This window comes from Phyllobates terribilis, unplaced genomic scaffold (genome assembly GCF_046119375.1).
Source record: "Phyllobates terribilis strain yellow unplaced genomic scaffold, ASM4611937v1 Scaffold_12__6_contigs__length_324123572, whole genome shotgun sequence".
Taxonomy (NCBI): domain Eukaryota; kingdom Metazoa; phylum Chordata; class Amphibia; order Anura; family Dendrobatidae; genus Phyllobates; species Phyllobates terribilis.
Window position 1 is genome coordinate 12,765,449 of NW_027362772.1, and position 18,797 is coordinate 12,784,245.

General features: G+C 44.5%; 1 protein-coding gene across 6 annotated transcripts in view; it reads right to left on the minus strand.

Moving 5' to 3' along the window:
- LOC141171905 (uncharacterized) overlaps positions 1–18,797 on the minus strand; it is a 108,856-nt gene that overhangs the window by 71,636 nt on the left and 18,423 nt on the right. For 4 of the 6 annotated variants that reach the window (XM_073655552.1, XM_073655551.1, XM_073655550.1 and 1 more), the window contains 5 exons: positions 17,990–18,139; positions 17,681–17,860; positions 17,483–17,606; positions 17,305–17,399; positions 17,049–17,139 (listed from right to left, as the gene is read on the minus strand). In XM_073655552.1, coding sequence (XP_073511653.1) covers positions 17,049–17,139; positions 17,305–17,399; positions 17,483–17,606; positions 17,681–17,860; positions 17,990–18,067 — 568 coding nt within the window. In that variant the 5' untranslated portion in view covers positions 18,068–18,139. Of the gene's footprint in view, positions 1–4,317; positions 7,485–17,048; positions 17,140–17,304; positions 17,400–17,482; positions 17,607–17,680; positions 17,861–17,917; positions 18,140–18,797 lie in introns of those variants that run through there. The other 2 variants (XM_073655555.1, XM_073655554.1) reach the window with 2 other exon arrangements.

The window sequence follows — 18,797 nt, forward strand, 5'->3', positions numbered from 1 at the left end:
AAAACTAGAACGAATTGAATTTATTTTTTAGCTTTGCAAATGATGAGATCTGTGATATTCTAAGGCAACATTGGCACATAAAACTAGAGGGTCCTATTCTGGGCCCCGATTTACCAAGAAACCCAGGAATCACATTCCGCAGGGCTCCGACCATAAGAAATATTATAGCTCCCAGCCGTATATGAACGAAACCCTACAAACATGATAAAGAGATGGTCCTGAAAGAACCCGTCCATGGGGTGTTTAAGTGTAACACAGCTAGATGTCTCTACTGCAGATCTATCACCCACAACACCTTCTTGTCTATGAATACAAATGAAAGGTTCCGGATTAAGACCCTACTGACATGCCAATCTAGCTTTGTCATCTATTTAATAGAATGGCCCTCTAAAAAACAATATACAGGGAGGACGTTTCAAACCCTACACAAAAGACTGAACAACCACAGGTCTAATATTAAAAATGTTTTTTTGCAGCACGGACTCTCCTGGCAATGTGCAATAGAACATAATAAAGACCACAGATATTCAAAAATTACTCCTATTAATCACATTCCTCACGAGGCTGAGAGTCATATCCAACTGCTAGATAGAAAAGAGATTTATTGGATTTATAGATTAAACACCCCGAAACCAAGTGGACAAAATTAAGTCACTGATATTTTTAATTAAATACATATTCTTAATTAATTTTTATCCCCCTATTTCATAGTAAGGTTTATACATTATACTATATATACTGTGCTTCCAATAGGTGGCGCTATAGAGTTCAAGTCCTCTTTTTCTCTGAAGAGACAATTTGCATATTAAATTTCCCAGCGGAGCATTGTACGTCGAATAAGCCTCCTTACCTTGACGTGCCAGAGCCGGTATGTCACTCTTCACAGCGAGAAACGTTACCCCTTAGACCTCAGTCCAGAGCCTCTCACCTAGCCAAATCAGTTCTCATACTTTGCACTGACGAGGGCCACCAGCCCGAAACACCGTGTCTGCAAATTAAGATTGTGATTTGGCTTTTATCCTAAGTCATATTGTGCGACTCGTTAAAGGGTTGCTTGTGACTTGTAGGATTGCTGCTTCCAATAGGTGGCGCTGTAGAGTTCAAGTCCTTTTTTTCTCTGAAGAGGCAATTTGCATATTAAATTTCCCAGAGGAGCATTGCATGGCGAATAAGCCTCCTTACCTTGACGTGCCAGAGCCGGTAAGTCACTCTCCACAAGGAGAAATGTTACCCCTTAGACTACATTATACTAAAGATTATTAAGTACTAATTAATTTACATATATTTGTTAGCTGCCCCATTATTAAATCTCTCTAGGGTCACCTTCAGCAAGGCACTGACACCTCCATAAAAACCACTAGTTTACTGCAATAAAACCATCAGACCATGAATTCTTCTTTTCCCATCCTATATAACTTCACTTTCAGGTATAATAATCTTCACACCCTCATTATCCTTACCTTCATTTACTCTCATCTGTGTGTGTTTTTTCAACGCTTTTTTCACTGTCCTTTTGTCTCTGTTATGCATGTACATAAAGTTGAGTGAGAAAAAAAATCTGGTTTAGGCACAAAAAACACTGAAAACGTGACACTTGGATATTTGGTGCGTTTTTTCAGCACCCATTACTTCCACTGGGTGGAAAAAAAAGTGACATGCTCTATTTTGCAAAAAACATGCAAAGCACAAAATCCTGAACAAAAAAAAAACATGATGTGTGCATGAGATTTCTGTAATCCCATAGACTTAGCTGGTATTGCAAAATGCAGCTGAAAATGTGCATAAAAAACGCTGATAAAAACATGATGTGTGAACAAAGCCTTATAGTCCAAATAGGTATCTTACCTGAGAGTCAACGTTTTTAAGGTTGAAGGAAGACTAAGTCCATCTAGTTCAACCCATAGCCTAACATGTTGATCCAGAGGAAGGCAAAAAACCCCATGTGGCAACACTAAGCTCCACATTGGGGAAAAAATTCCTTCCCGACTCCATACGACAATCAGACTAGTTCCCTGGATCAACGCCCTATCAAGGAATCTAGTATTTATAACCTGTAATATTATACTTTTCAAGAAAGGCATCCAGGCCCTTCTTAAATGTTAGTAGTGAATCACTCATTACAACATCATGCGGCAGAGAGGTCCATAGTCTCACTGCTCTTACAGTAAAGAATCCGCGTCTGTGATTATGATTAAACCTTCTTTCCTCCAGACATAGAAGATGCCCCCTTGTCCCCGTCTCAGGCCTCAGAGTAAAAAGATCAGTAGAAAGGTCTTTGTACTGTCCCCTCATATACTTGTACATAGTAATAAGATCACCCCTAAGCCTTCTTTTTTCCACACTAAATAACCCCAAGTGTAATAACCTGCCTTGGTATTGCAGAACCCCCAGTCCTCTAATAACCTGTGTTGGTATTGCAGACCCCCCAGTCCTCTAATAACCTTGGTCGCTCTTCTCTGCACCCGCTCTAGTTCAGCTATGTCTTTCTTATACACCGGAGACCAGAACTGTACACAGTATTCTAAGTGTGGTCGCACTAATGACTTGTATAGAGGTAAAATTATGTTCTCCTCATGAGTATCTATGCCTCTTTTAATGCATCCCATTATTTTATTTGCCTTTGCAGCAGCTGCCTGACACTGGCCACTAAACGTGAGCTTGTCGTCCACCAATACACCCAGGTCTTTTTCAGTTACAGTTCTGCCCAGTGTTTTACAATTAAGCATATAATTATACATTTTATTTCCTCTGCCCAAGTGCATTACCTTACATTTATCCCCATTAAAGCTCATTTGCTATTTATCAGCCCAAGCTTCTAGTTTACATAGATCCTCCTGTAATATAAAATTGTCCTCCTCTGTATTGACTACCCAGCAGAGTTCAGAGTCATCTGCAAATATTGAAATATTACTTTGTATGCCCCCTACAAGGTCATTAATAAATATGTTAAAAAGAAGGGGGCCCAATACTGACCCCTGTGGTACCCCACTTTTAACTGAGACCCAGTCTGAGTGTTTTCCATTAATAACCACCCTTTGTTTCCTATCACTGAGCCAATTCTTAACCCACATACATATATTTTCCCCTATCCCCATTGTTCTCATTTTATGTATCAACCTTTTGTGTGGAACAGTATCAGAAGCTTTTGAAAAGTCCATATACACAACATCCACTGCATTTCCTTGGTCCAGTCCAGAACTTGCCTCCTCATAAAAACTGATCAGATTAGTTTGACAGGAACGGTCCCTCGTAAACCCATGTTGATATTGGGTCATGAGGTTATTCTTCTTCAGATACTCTATTATAGCATCTCTTAGGAAACCCTCCAGGATTTTACCCACAGTAGTCGGTGGAGTAGGAGGCATGGTCCTTCAGGAAACCGGCAGAAGTGTAGCATTGCAGAGGGCCCTGGTTGGGAGAAGAGGATGCCCCAGCAGCGGATGGTTGCGGTGGTGGTGGGGCAGGATAGCAGGAAGCAGGGTGCCTCCCTTAGGAACCTGGCGGAAGCGGTGAAATGCTGTGGGTCCGGTGTCGGCGGTGAGGCAGAGCGAAGTGCACTGCTTTTCCGGCCTTTCTTCCAGAAGTCATGGTCTACAGGGAAATGGCCACCCGAGCCTGCGTATACGCAGACTGGGATTTCGGCGGCCATTTCCTTGAGGCCCATGGCTTCTGGCAAGATCCCAGTCTGCTCATTCGGCCACCTGGAAAGCTCGGCCTGACCGCCAACACCGCTTCTGCTGCCACCGGCTTCCTGATGGAGGAGCCCTGCTTCCTGCAATCCTGCACCACCACCACCGCAACTTCCCGGTAAGCCTATACTCAGACCATAAGACGCACCCACCATTTTCCTCCCAAATTTGGGGGAAAAAAAGTGTGTCTTATGGTCTGAAAAATACAGTACATGTCTCCTTCCCGGTTTCAGTTTCGACTCCTCTTTCAAAGATTCCTCTGTACTGCTGTGACTGACATCTGACGTCCTCCATGTCCTGAAATGGTCTTGAACCCTTTGTCCTTCTCCATGGTCCAGCTATAACGCGCTGTTGCCCCTCTCTCCACTAGGCTACAAGCGAGCTGAACAGTTCCCACGCAACGATCTCCGTTGACCTCGCTCTCCGAGTCCGGCATTGAGGGGCTTCCCCTCCCTGTGCAGCTGATGACTCAGGGTAGGAATCACCGCTCTGTGACCCTGCTTTTCAGGCAAGAATACCATATAAAATGAAAACTCAGAAGATTATTCATTTACACTATTGATTTTACTGAATAATATAATAAAATATATAATACATTATTTAACCAATCCTTTTAATAAGAATGAAAATAAACAATAAAAATAGCAAGCATGATCTCCAAGTACAATTTAAATAATTATTCTGAGCACATATATTAATCTTTTTTTACCTTGTTATATTCCTCTGACTGAGTTGTTCCTTATTATGCTTCTTTATATGCTCATGAGTAGATATATATATCAGCATTATCCATGGACACACTGTCGAATGTGATTGGGATATAGCACAACACTTAGCAAGTCAGCTTGTGGCACCCTCCCTCATGTTTTTCCTTCTCACCAGCACTGGGATCGTATCTCCTCGAGCGCATCACTTTAAAATAGACACTTTTTGAATATCCACTTTTATAACCCTTTTTACTTTTAATTTCGGCACAATTAAAACACATGTACTTCCTCTTGTCATTTTACAATAAATATACAAGTATATAACTTGATACACGGTATTTTGACATTTGACTGTACATACCCCTCCCTCTGCTCGTGGCGCCTTTTTATAACTTTTTTGTATTGAAATCATGTAAATCTGTATTCCCTTGTTATTTTTGTACGGCGGTCCTGAAGAAGGTGTCCACTACTTGGACAACCCCTTCTCATTCCTCATGTTTGGTCCTGTTAAAATAAAAACACCTAAACTAATCTCCCATGACGCCACTGTTCCAGTGGTGTCAGCACTTGCATTCCCGGTGCTCACGTGAGGTTGTTATGTCTTGCGAGCCCTGTGCCCAATCAGCGCCTGTGTCACTGTCCCCACCTTCGGGAACATCCCAAGTAAGTCAGAAATCAGCCGCAGCCCTGGCTTCCTGTTGATGTTCAATACGTCCAAAGACGGGGACAGTGAAGCTGATTGAGCACAGGGCTCGTGTGATGTAACAAGCTTATGTGAGCCCCAGGAACACAAGTACTGATGTAGCACCCCGAGGGCTCGGCTGCTACAGAGGTATTGCACCTCAAACCAGAGGTGTGATATTCCACTCCCGGGTAAGGATGGATTGTGGACCAGGACTCGGTAGGCTGCATGCACCACACACACCCCATTTCCGAGGGACAGCTCTACGGTGCTCCCATTAGACAGAAGTGCAGGCACGACAGCATCTGTCCCTGGCTGGGGTGGGGAGGGGGAGGAAAACCCAGTGGTGTAGGAGCAGATAGGGGTTGGTCTCTGGGCAAAGGTAGGAGCCCATTGGTTGCTAGTCACCTGGGCTCACACATAGAGGGAGGTATATAAGGTGGGCACCATCTTAGAACAGTGTTCAGTCCGGGGAGTCTATCCAGAGAGGGGTTCAGCCAGAGAGGGCTGACAGGGAGCTGTGGCTCAGTCTGGGCCCAGCTCCACGAGGCAGGCCTGGAGTGGAGGCCAGAAACAGCAGAAAGAGAGAACAGGAACAGAAGAGAAAGGAAACAAGGAGCAGCACATTAAGAGAGGCCCAGAGACACGAGAGAAGAAGGAACCCCATAGGAAAAGAGATTGCGGGTGACGGGTTGGCAGAACAGGGTACCGGATCCCAAATTGGTGGAGGCGACTAATCCTCAGCCAAAGACCGGCGGTCGTGACTATATCTCGGTGCGACCCCTCACTACACCTACCAGGAAGGCACACCACAAAGGGTCAGGGACGCAGAGATCAGCGTACCAAGAGAAGACCCGAGGCAGCCGGACAAACGTAGAGTCACTGGTGGGGCACGGCCAGAGAAGGGAAGAGAAGGGAGCCCTGTGCCACGCTCTGGAATTGCCTAGGAGTTGGTCGAGCCCCTTGCCTGGTGGACGCAGCACGGCTTGGGCAGTCACCGCCGGTACCGAGGTGACTAGGACCAGTAAAGAACTGTGAGTAAAGCATTGGAAACTGCAACCACACGTCTCTGTGCTTCTTCACCGCACCAGCACTACCAGTGCTGGGACGCTCGTGCACCATCACTCCCATCATCCACACTAACTGCCCTGAGGCTATACTTCTCCCGTGGGGAGTCATCCCATTCTTAGCTGCACACATAACACCGGCCTCAGCGGTCTGCCTTGCAGCGGCTGGCCCCCACTGACCGCAATCCACGGGTGGCGTAGTCGGACTATTATCTCACTAATAAGACTGCCACTGAATTGACAACCCTGGGCACGGACCGGGTCCACGCCACGGAGACTACAACCCCCAGCGATCCGGCTCCGGGTATTCCCCGCACACACAGGTCCAGGGGGCGCGTCACTGACACCGCTGAAAAGGCGGAGGCATGGAAGGGGTGTTTGAGTGCTTTTATTTTAAGGAGGCCAAACATGAGAATTAACAATGGGTTGTCCTAATAGTGCACAAGCTCTTTAACAAGAAAAACATTTCAGTTAAAACATTTCTAACATTCTGAACATGAAAAAGGCTTCTCCCCTGTGTGAATTCTCTGGTGCTTAACAAAACTCAATTTCTTTGTGAAATATTTCCCACATTCTGAACAGGAAAATGGTTTCTCCCCTGTGTGACTTCTCTGGTGTGCATTAAGATGTGATTTTTGGTTAAAACACTTCTCACATTCTGAACATGAAAAAGGCTTCTCCCCTGTGTGAGTTCTTTGGTGAGTATCAAGATTCCATTTCAGGCTAAAACATTTCCTACATTCTGAACAAGAAAAAGGCTTCTCCCGTGTGTGGGTTTTCTGGTGGTTAACAAAATGTGATTTCTGTGTAAAAAATTTCCCACATTCCAAACAGGAAAAAGGCTTCACCCCTGTGTGAATTCTCTGGTGGTTAACAAAATGTGATTTATGTGTGAAATATTTCCCACATTCTGAACAGGAAAATGGCTTCTTCCCTGTGTGAAGTCTCTGGTGACTATCACGATCAGATTTCTGGTTAAAACATTTTTCACACTTGGAACAAGAAAATCTATTCTCCTCTGCGTGAATTTTTTGATATTTAAGAAAAGACTTTTCAAGGGAAAAAATTTCTCCATATTCTGAAAGTGAAAATGGCTTCTTTGATTTAACAACAGTTTGTTTGTTAATGCTTATTTTGTGACTTTGACTTTTCTTAGTAGTTGGTAATGAATCAGAAGACAGGACCTGTTTCATAGGACCAGATGACAGATCTTTGCTGTGAAGGGATGATGGTATGTCTGGAGTAATGGCATTCACTTCAATTGTATCCTGTGGGAGCTCAAGATCATCTGATTTAAAAAATGAAGATGTCATCTGTCCCTCTGATCTGGTACAGTCATCTGCCAAGAATAAAACCAATTATTAGTTTTGAATAAAATATCCTTGAATTTTATATTTTTGAACATTTCTACTTAAACTGTCCGTAAAAATGGCAAGTTATGTAAAAACACTGAATTATTCGCCAAGACAATGACAGTTCCCAGTCTAATAGAAAACCCCATAGGATGAACCAGTGGAGCGTGGTGTTCAACTGTTTGTTCATTCCGCCTCCCAAATATGGAATAAAAAGCCACCAAACAATGTTATGTAGGCGAATAGAACACCAATAAAAACTTCTACTCATCTCACAAAAAACAAACCCCACTCTGGTCCATCATCTGTCAGGGGAAAAAGAGAGGTTTCCACATTATTAGATTCTCTTGAAAAGCAACATGGCTTCCATAAACCAATCCAGCAATATCTGCTCTCCGAAAGTCAAATCTCGCCCTCTCTTTTGAGTCTTGCAGTGTGCCCAAAACACATGTATCATCCATGTATTTGGCATTACTATAGTGAGAAGAACCCACTTCATTTACGTTGTGTCTTCTAGAGCTCAATCTGCGTGTAAAGGTCTGAGGTTGTAGGTCGTAAGTAATCACCTAGGCAGGTTAACGATGCAACAATATTTTATTGATCACAGCCATGGTAATAAAGCAATTCCAGGTAAATGACCAAAATACAGATCTCTCAGTCCTCAAGTTCCCAATCTGGGTGTAGTAGTTCCACTGGCTTTGTATAAGGCCATACTCACTGTCTCCCAACTTTTGGTTGGCCTACAGATTTCGTATCTCCAGCCAGTATAGTATGCAGCCACAGTCCATGATCCTTAGACGGAAGATAAAATGATGAAAGCACAGGTATCCAGTAGCAGCAGTCCTTTTAAGAAAGTTTAAATCCAAACGACATAATCCATAAGGGGAACATGTTTATCCATCCATCCTTCCAAGTCCATGGTCTCCATCGTCCTCCTTCAATCCTTCCAAACAACTCTGACTAAAACAAGTCTGTTCTTTCTTTCACTGGGATCAGTCCCCTCCCAGGTCAGAAGTGATCACCCTTCCCCTTAAGCATTTACTGTTAGCTAAAAACAATGAAGAATATTCTAGAAGCCTTCATCTGAGACTGCATGTAAGACCCCCCGTGGTGACGGCTCCACTGTGTCTACAATCTACACACACATAATGAGATTATTGGCTGTTGGAACGATGGTTTTATACTCCTGAGATACAGATATCCTGAGATACAGATTAGTGGAATGCTGGACATTTTACAAATGAATCTAGTGCACATACTGACAAGTTAGCAGAACTATAGAAAACATAACAAGTAAATCACTAATAAAACACAATAATATTATTGACAAAAATGGTGGTCTGTTGCTGGAAAAGTATCATAGTCTTTAGTAAGTGGGCAGCTCCTCACACTGGGCACTATGTGTTGGGTAATAAAATGGCCAATGTGCAATTTTTACTCTCCAACATCCACTGAGTGCTAATTTCCGTTAAGTGGCTGTGGAGTCAAAATAGTCACTACTCCTAAATATTAATTCACTTTTGGGTTATAATTTGCAAAATTGAGTCATTTTATGGGGATTTCTACTGCTCTGATTTTCTGCTTTTTTTTTTATTTACTAGGGCTTCTTCAAATGGTGTGTCCCATCTCCTCTGGGATCTGCTCCGGTGACGTCTGCTTCTGTCACCAGGCACCACCTTATTTATTCTGCAGGCGGCGCTGGTAATGGAGGAGATGTCGGAACCAGAAGCTCTGGGTGGTGCAGGCTCTGTCCACCCACTAAGATTAGGGTGCCTGGGATCTATAGTACCATCCAGCCTGGCAGTATGTGTGTGTGTGCTATCCAGCTGGAGTAATCTGCTCCCTGCTTCAGCCATTTGGAAAGCACAGCACCCTACTAAAGCTCGGAGCATATTGCCGGAAGCTGCCAGATCCAGCCTTGTTCTCCTCTGGTTCAGTCCTCTGTGATCAGCTCCCGGCTTGTGTATTTGTTTCCTGTTCTTATCCCGGCCCATTTACTGACTACTCGTGTCTTCTGATTTTATATTTTCTTTGACCTCCTGGTTCTGACCCGGCTACCTGACTATTCTTCTTCCCATCTCACTCCACAGAACAGCTGGTAACACCGTGGCCCAAGCCTAGGGGTCTCTGTGTAAGTCCAGATCCATGTAAAGGGGTTAAAGGGTTATGAGCAAGACAATCCCTGGGATCTGGAAAACAAAGTAGATAGTGACAAGCCTGTTTGTGGTGGCCATCTTTTGAGCTGCCAGGTGACCATGAACAGTGCCCCCAATGCATTGTGTCTGCGAACTATTCCAGCAAGATCTGCATTCAAATAGCTAAATGGCGCTCCTTCCCTTCTTAACCTGCCATGTGCCCAGACAGTAGTGTACAACCGTATATAGGGGATTGTCAGATTCAAGAGAAGTTGAAAAATAATTTGTAAGGTCCATTTGTTTCCTATTATCCTTCGTGAAGTTATCACCACCTAAAAGAGACACACGTCAGATCTGAAAAATGGGCCCTGACTAGGAACACAAAACTGTCTGCGGGAAGTGGTTATATAATGCAGGTAAACAGTATGCGGAGCAACAGTATGTTTCTTTTATTTAATAACTAATATAAACTGTAAACCATTATTATATGGTAACAATTTCTTTACAACATTTGACATTAAAATAAGCAGTAAATCACATAACAGAATAAATAATCAGAATACACTAGAATTCAGGGGCTGGTGGTTTAAAATCATCTATTGGAGAGAAGAGGAACTATATTAACTATAGTGAGCAAGGAGCAGTCTTTTAAAGCTTTGGCAATACTCTGTTCCTATCATAACTCGCTACTCGTTTCCCCCGTAACTCTCTATCCACTTTCGCGATGCCGCTCTGGCGTCTGCTGGTCCCTGTCTGGCTACTGTCTTTCCCTCTATCCGTGCCCGGTGCCATATGTCCCTGTCAGAGGTAACGGCCTGTCTTGCGCGTCCTTCCTCGTCGCCGACCCGACCGTGAATCTCCGACCTGACACCTCCGGAGCTTCTGCGACGTCTGGACACTGGCGCACACTTCTGAGAACCGTGCCGCCGCAAACTGTTCCCGTTCGGTCAACCAACGTCACCCGGGTGAGGAACATTGGCCGGCGTCGCTCAGGTCTTCGGGGCTTATCCGTCAATGTCTGGGCTGGGCAGATACGCGGCACCTTTCTTCCTGACAGGAGCTCCGGATGCTGCTGTTGCTCCTTCCGTCTCTCTCACCGGCGTCAGAATCACCTCAGAACTTGCACACGTGCTGTTTTTCTCCTCAGCTCGTTTCCCTGACAACGCTGTACGCAGAGTCCTGATAAAACTCCTCCCCTCTGTCACACCTCCTCCGCTCTGCCACACCTCCTCCCCTCTGCCACGCCTCCTCCCCTCTGCCACGCCTCCATGCTGTTCTGGTTCCACAGTGTCTTGTCTCCTTACATTTACATCAGAGTATTTTGGGCACTAACTGCTATAGACAAAAACTGTGAGTATAGACAATAACATCTACGAAATGACCAAAGTCAACAGTCTTCATCAGTATAAAATGACTAAGGCCGTGTGCCCACGATGCGGATTTAATGCGTTTCCACGGCGCCATTTCCGCCAAAAAAAACGCATTTAAAACACTTGTTAAGTTGTCTGCCATGTTTCCCAATCATAATCCACATATGCTGTGCACATGCTGCGGAAATTTCCGCTGCGGATTATCATTGTGGAAAAATCCGCAGCACTACCATTTCTTGTGCGCAAACGCGGCGAAATCGCCACCATTGACTTGCATTGAACAGCATAACATCCGCATGCATCCATGCATGCATGCAGATGTTATGCGGTTCAATGCACGAATGGTACCCGGGTCTGGAGAACGGGAGACTCTCATTCGACCTGGGTACCATTAGCAAAAAAAAGAAGAATTAAAACGTAAAAAATAAAAAAAAAACATTATACTTACCTCTCCGGTGGCCCCTGGTCTCCTCTCTGGTGGCGTCCTCTGTCCTCGGCGTCCCGCGGTGTTCTGAAAGGACCTGCGGTGACGTCATTTAGTCAGCTGACAGGTCACGCGACCGCCGACGTCAGCGGTCGCGTGACCATCACACGTTGTGTGTGTATTAATAAATCAGTCCTTTTAATATTTTTGCCCTGTTATTGGCGCTCTGGTACCGCTATTCATATTCACTGATTCAAGAAGAAATATTAGACATTTAAAGACAACTTTTTCTAATAGTGCAGAGATGAGGGGTCTTAAATTTAGATTTCAGGCATTTGGAAGAGGTAATAGAGACCTTCTTTTAAAGACCACCAGGGAGTTAGACTCACAAAAGGAAGGCCGGTCGATTCCACCACAATCAAACTATTGTACATAATGAACCTGTAAAAAAATACATTTTTTTTTATCCTATGTTACATCCCCAACAACATATGTATGAGGGGAGAGCTCCAACACTAAACTGGAGTAAGGGCCAATATTTTCTGTCAGATGAGTTTGAATAAGAATTATTAGACATTGGAAGAGAACATTTCATAATAGTGCAGAGCTGAGGTGTCTTAAATAGTGATGAGCGGACCCATGGATGTTGGGTTTTGGCAGGTTTGGCCAGACTTTTTAAAAAGACCAGTCGGGACCCGAACTTGACCCCAGAAACCACATAAGTCAATGGGGACCCAAACTTCAGTGTGGTAAAATAACTGTAAAATGTTTGGAGTCAGGGCTAGGGGGTTGCAAAAGGAAGAAAAATGGGGGTAAGAGAAGGACAAATGCCCTGCAAACAAATGTTAATAGGAAAATGACTTAAAGGGGTTCTGTCACCTAGCAGGCATGGTAAAATAGGAAGTAAATGAATAACATTAAAAATTTAGCAGTGCCCTCACAGAGACTGAGGCTTACTACTGCCATTCCAGATGTAAAAATTTCACCCACAGAGCATGGGACACAATACCCCCACAGCTCCAAAATGTCAGCTCCAGTAGTTTACGTTACAAATACCGCTGATGAAAAGCTGGTAGTATGATCTTGGATAGAGCTGGCGGGCTCCAGCGAGGCTTGCTACCAGCAGTCCAGCTAAAAATTTCACATACACAGCACGTTTTCATATTTTCCCCAGAGAAGCCGATTAAAAATTTCACACCCAGACAATGGGGCATGGTACCCCCACAGGCCAGATTGCAGAGTACACAGGCAACGCAGCATCAGGGTTCTATTCTGGAGAGGCAGACTGATAAATGTGTACCGCATCCAAGGAAGGCAGCAGTCAAGAAAATTACCCACTTTTCAACTGAGTCAGCAATTGATGTAGTGAGACAAAATTATGCCCGGCCACAAAGCTAGAGTAAAATAATTTTTTAGGCACACAACTCGTACAGACACGGCTGCAGAATACACTGAGGCTTTTGGGCACATCACCCCCATAGAAGCTGATAAATTTCACCCACAGAGAATTTTCCCACATTTCCCCCACAGAAGCAGATTAAAAATTTCACACCCAGACAATAGGGCACAATACCCCCACAAATATGGGTTAAAGAATACACACAGCGGCTTTTGGCACAGCACTTTCACAGTCATGGGTGCAGAGTACACATAGAGAGATGCTGTCGCTCACTACAGCTGCGTTCTGTCCCTATGCCAAGCAGAGCAGAAATAAAAAATAAGAATCTTGAACCAGGAGTAACAGATCCAAGTGGAGGAGGTCGACATGGCGGCATAGGTGGAAGAGTCAGGGAAGCACAGTGGTTAATACTGCAGCTTTGCAGTGCTGGGGTCCTGCATTCAAATCCAACCAAAGACAACATCTGCAAAGAGTTTGTATCTTCTCCCCATGTTTGTGTAGGTTTCCTCTGGGTAATCCAGTTTCCTTCCACACTCCAAAGACAAACAGATAGGGAAATTAGACTGTGAGCTGCAATGGGGACAGTGATGATATTGTATGTAAAGTGCTGTGGAATTAATGGCGCTATATAAGTGAATAAAATAAATAAATCCTGTGGGATCCATGCCTGGTTCATCTGAAGGAATGTTAGCTTCCTCACGTTGGATGTGGACAGGCGAATACACCTGTCGCCTGGCCGTGATCACACCCCCTGCCGTGCTAAACACTTTTTCCAACAGTACACCTACTGCAGGGCAGGCCAGCACCTCCAAGGCATAAAGGGCAAGCTCAGGCCATGTGTCCAATTTGGAGACCCAGAAGTTAAATAGGGCAGACCTATCTGTACATGGAGATGTTTGGACACGTTCTCTTCCACCATATTGTTGTAACGCTGCCTCCTGCTAATACGGACCCTAGTACATGGTGGTGCAGTATGTTGTGGCGTGCTCATAAAGTTTTGGCACATTTCAGCCATGATAACCCTGTTTTTCCAGGTGCTGGCAATCCCCCAGCTGCGTTGGCGTCTTCCTCCTCCGACTCTGCCTTGTTCTTCCACTGAGCCCCTGCTGTCAGGTGGGAATGCCATTAGAAGTTTTTCTACCAGCGTCCGCACCAGTGACAAAAGTAATGATGGTACTTTGTCCTTGTAGCGGGGATCCAGAAGGGTGGCCACCCAGAAATCTGCACTGGTAAATATACAGGAAACTAGACGGCTGTTGCGCACTGAGCATGTGTTGGCTCATGTGTGGCAAGCTGCCCAGAAGCAACGACAAGCTGTCCTTGGGGGGAGGTCTATTATCTGGGTACTTTGTATCCCCCCAGCCACGCTCCAGTGATGCCCATGAGCTGATCTGAGTGATACCCTGCTCTGAACATGGTTGTTCCTCCTCCTCCCAAACTGTCCCCTGGCTGTACAGTTGGGTACCTGGCCGTTGTTGGGACAGTAACCCAACCGCCGAGCCACGGGTGGACAACAGGCCTAATTACTGTGGGAACTAGTCCTGCTCCTCCTCCTGTTCCTCTTCCTCTGGTGCCACCACCTCATCCATCATGGCCTGAATGTTTTCTTTCCAGCAGGTATATACACTGTGTTCCAAATTATTATGCAAATAATATTTTCTCAGATTTTCCCAAATTACCTATATGAATTGCATTCATTGTAATTTTCCAGTCAAATAACTATTAGAGTACAATTGAAAGGTTTTTGTACAAACTGCCTATGATAACAGTATATTAAAAAAAAAAATAAAACACTCAAAATGCATGTTCCAAATTATTATGCATAGCAGAGTTTTCAACCTTTTCATTTTAATAAAGAACTAAAAATGGTCATTTTTGAAATTATAAGCATTAGCAGGTTATTACAAACTGAAATCAAACAGTTTTCAACTCAAAACTTTATTCTAGGTGATGTTACATTTGCACATAGGACACCTTGTTCGAAAGGAGCTTCTGAACTCTCTCGTCCATTGAATTTGTCAGGTTTTGGATGGTTTCTGCTTCAATTGTTTTGCATGAGGACAGAATACCCTCCCAGAGCTGTTGCTTAGATGTGAACTGCCTCCCGCCATCATAGACACTCCTTTTGATGATGCTCCAGAGGTTCTGAATGGGGTAGAGGTCAGGGGAGCATGGGGGTCACACCATAAGTTTGTCCCCTTTTATGCCCATATCAGCCAGAGATGCAGATGTTTTATGTGCAGCATGAGATGGTGCATTATCATGCATGAAAATGATCTTGCTGCGGAATGCATGGTTCTTCTTCTTGAACCATGGCAGGAAGTGCTGTTTGAGAAACTCCACATACATTATGGAGTTCATCTTTACCCCTTCAGGGATCCTAAAGGGGCCGACAATCTCTCTCCCCATGATTCCAGCCAAAAAAATTACTCCACCTCCTACTTGTTGGTGCCGTAGCTGTGTTTGCATGGGGTGTCCATCAACCAGCCATCCTCCACTCCATCCATCTGGACCATCGAGCGTTGCACGGCACTCATCGGTGAACAAAACAGTTTTGAAGTCAGTCTTCATGTATTGTTTGGCCCACTGGAGCCATTTCTGCTTGTGTGCAGTGGATAGAGGAGGTCGACAGGATGGCTTAAGCACAGCTGCAAACCTCTGAAGGACCCTGCATCTTGTTGTTCGGGGGACGTTGGAGGCACCAGCAGCTTCAAAAACTTGTCTGCTGCTATGACAAGGCTTTTTTGCCGCTGCTCTTTTAACCTGACGTAATTGCCTGTAGGAAAGAGTCCTCAATTTTCCCTTATCAGCAAGCACACGTGTGTACTGTGAATCAGCTACATACTTCTTGATTGTGCGATGATCACGATGAAGTGTCTTGGCAATGTTGATTGTAGTCATGCCTTGACCTAAACACTCCACAATTTGTTGCTTCTCAGCAGCCGACACATCCTTTTTCTTTCCCATTTTTGCAGAAAATGTGGGCTGCTTAATAATGTTGGACAGCCTTCTTAAGTAGTCTTGCCTTTCATTGGACACACCTGCCAAACTAATTAGCGCAGGTGTCTGCAATTGCTTACAGTGATATAAAGAGCCCTGACACACATCACCATCAATGAGTTTAACTGACAAACAAAAAAATTCTTACCTTATCACTCCTAAACACTTTTTGCATAATAATTTGGAACACAGTAAGTGGTATAGTAAGATTGATGATGGCATCATCAGTGTTGGCCATATTGGGGGAATATTCAAAGCAGCGAAGATGGCACACACGTCCCGCATGAAGGCCCACTCACTGGTACTGAAGTGGTGTTGTTCCGCAGAGCGACTTAGTAGTACGTGCTGCAGCTGAAACTCCATTATTACCTGCTGCTGCTTGCATAGTCTGTCCAGCATATGCAAGGTGGAGTTCCACCTTGTTGGTACGTCGCATATCAGCCGGTGAGCGGGAAGCCAGAAGTGATGCCGCATCACAGACAGGCGAGCAACACCATGGTGAGAACGCCAAGAGTGCACACACACTGCCCGCATCTTCAGCAGCTCTGACATGTGTGGGTAATTTATCAGGAGGCTCTGCAAAACCAAGTTCAGCACATGTGCCAGGCAAGGGATGTGCGACAAGCCAGCTAGGCTCAGAGCTGCTAGGATATTTTTCCCGTTATCGCACACCACCAGGCCGAGCTTGAGGTTCATTGGCACCAACCACTCATCTATCTACTGTTTGATCCCAGTACACGGCTCCTGTGCATTGTGGGATTCCTCCCCCAAACAGAGGAGTTTAAGAACAGCCTGTTATTGTTTCCCCCTGGCTGTACTCAAATTGGCGGTGCAGGTCTCACTGTGACTGGATGAGGATAAGGATTGCAGAGTATACACATTTCCTTAGCATCATTATATTATTCTTCAAGTGATTACCTAACTTGTCATCACATTCTACATACGCTGTCATTTGGCTTTGTAGTTTTCTGACCTGGGCAGGTAAGGGTGAGCGTCTTCTAATTCCATGTACGTTGATCTTTGAGGTTGTAACCTCTATAGAAAAGGGGTTTTAATGCCCAAAGTCATTTGAACAGTTTTGGGTGGAGGAGAATGTTGAGGTCTAGAGGCAAAATGGTGGTCGCTCGATTGTGATATGGCCGGACTACACCACCGATAAAGCAGCCACAGCCGGTGACTGAGAAGAATCTGTGACTTCTCTGCATTTAGTGGTTACTACTCACCTGGACGGTTATCTGTAGGAATTTCCTCTTTACACCACTCGGCACCCCTCACATATGTCTCTGTAGTATTAATATGGGTCAGATCTTCACCCTGAAACAAATATTGTAAAAGTCAAAATCACATCTCCACCGTTTTCATTACACAAGTATAGAACATACTGTATAATCTTGGTGGATACAACAAGACTGAGCACAAGACCCTCACAGCTGTCTACACATCATAGGGAATATTTCATGACACCTTCTCTCCATCTACCTGATGATCCTGAGGAAAATCGGGATCTTCTTGTTTACAGTCCTGTGGAAGAGGATGGGGACATCTCTCTGGTGTTGTCCTCTTACTGGATAGATCTGGAGGAAGCATATACAGGGACTGAATTCATTCTTTACATACAGATAATTATAGGCTGTGTGTATTTAGTCCTGTCTATTACCTGGTGATGTGAGATGCTGGGGAATCTCCATCATGATGTCCTTGTACACATCTTTGTGTCCTTCTAAATACGCCCACTCCTCCATGGAGAAATAGACAGCGACATCCTGACACCTTATAGGAACCTGACACATACAATGATACCGTCATCTCCCTGATCCCTTCATAGCGTTACTGTATAATGTCCCAGCATTCCCACCTCTCCAGTCAACAGCTCAATCATCTTGCAGGTGAGTTCTAGGATCTTCTGGTCATTGATGTCCTCATGTATCAGGGGGTGAGGTGGAGGCCCCGAGATTGGACTCAGGGGTCTTCCCCATCCCTCAGACACAGGGGCCTGACAGCGCTCACTAGAGGTCTTCTTCACTACTGTGTAATCCTGGTTATGGAGAGACACATTAATAAATCTCACTACAGACATTTCCAGAGTCCTCACCTCTCCAGTTCTGTCCATCTGTTGTTCCCATAGATAAGAATGATGTGATGTGACGTCATCAGAATCTCTCACCTCTCCAGTAAACCGGAAGAGGATCTCTACGGTGAGGTGTAATATCCTCTCCACCATCTTGTCTCTGTCCACATCCATCCTTGATAGGTAAATCAGGAAAATTCTCTCCTATGGGAGATCTTCACTGAGAGGATCTGATATTGTAGAGACCTGAATGAGAAGAAGATGAGCCGATGTAACATCATAAAGAATCCTGTGTAATAATACAATTACTGGAGACAATAAGGGGAAACATCAGGAGAGAGAACGTGTAGATGTTGTATTCTCTAGTCTTGTATGGACTGGAATATAAGTTGAATTGCTGACTAAGATATCTCCTCCATTGTCCCAATCAATGGCTGTGCTCCTTACTGCTTTGGCAACTGATTAGCCGTAGGAATCACAAGTGTGTTGGAACTGACCAGGAAATACAGAGACTGACGAGGGGGGCCCAAGCAGCAATTGTATTATTATTGTTTTACAACATTCTGCTTTTTCTCCCTGACATCTACTAATAAAACCTATATATTTTAGGCCACAGACAACAAGCAGTTTCTTCCTCGGAGTCTGCAGCTGAATACGTTTCTCATAGACTCATCTTCCATATCGCTAATTCTCGTCTCATTTACTGACACTGGAATCAGCATTAGCAATACTGCAGGAGATATTCATTACATGTGACATGAGAAATAACTACTTCATGATGAGAACGACATCTTCATCTTCTACTATGGCTTCAGAAACACATTTGGCCAGAGTCCATCACCGACTACATCACCATCTGCTGTGTATATGAATGTTTCCCGTCTTCCCCGGAGTGTAATATTCT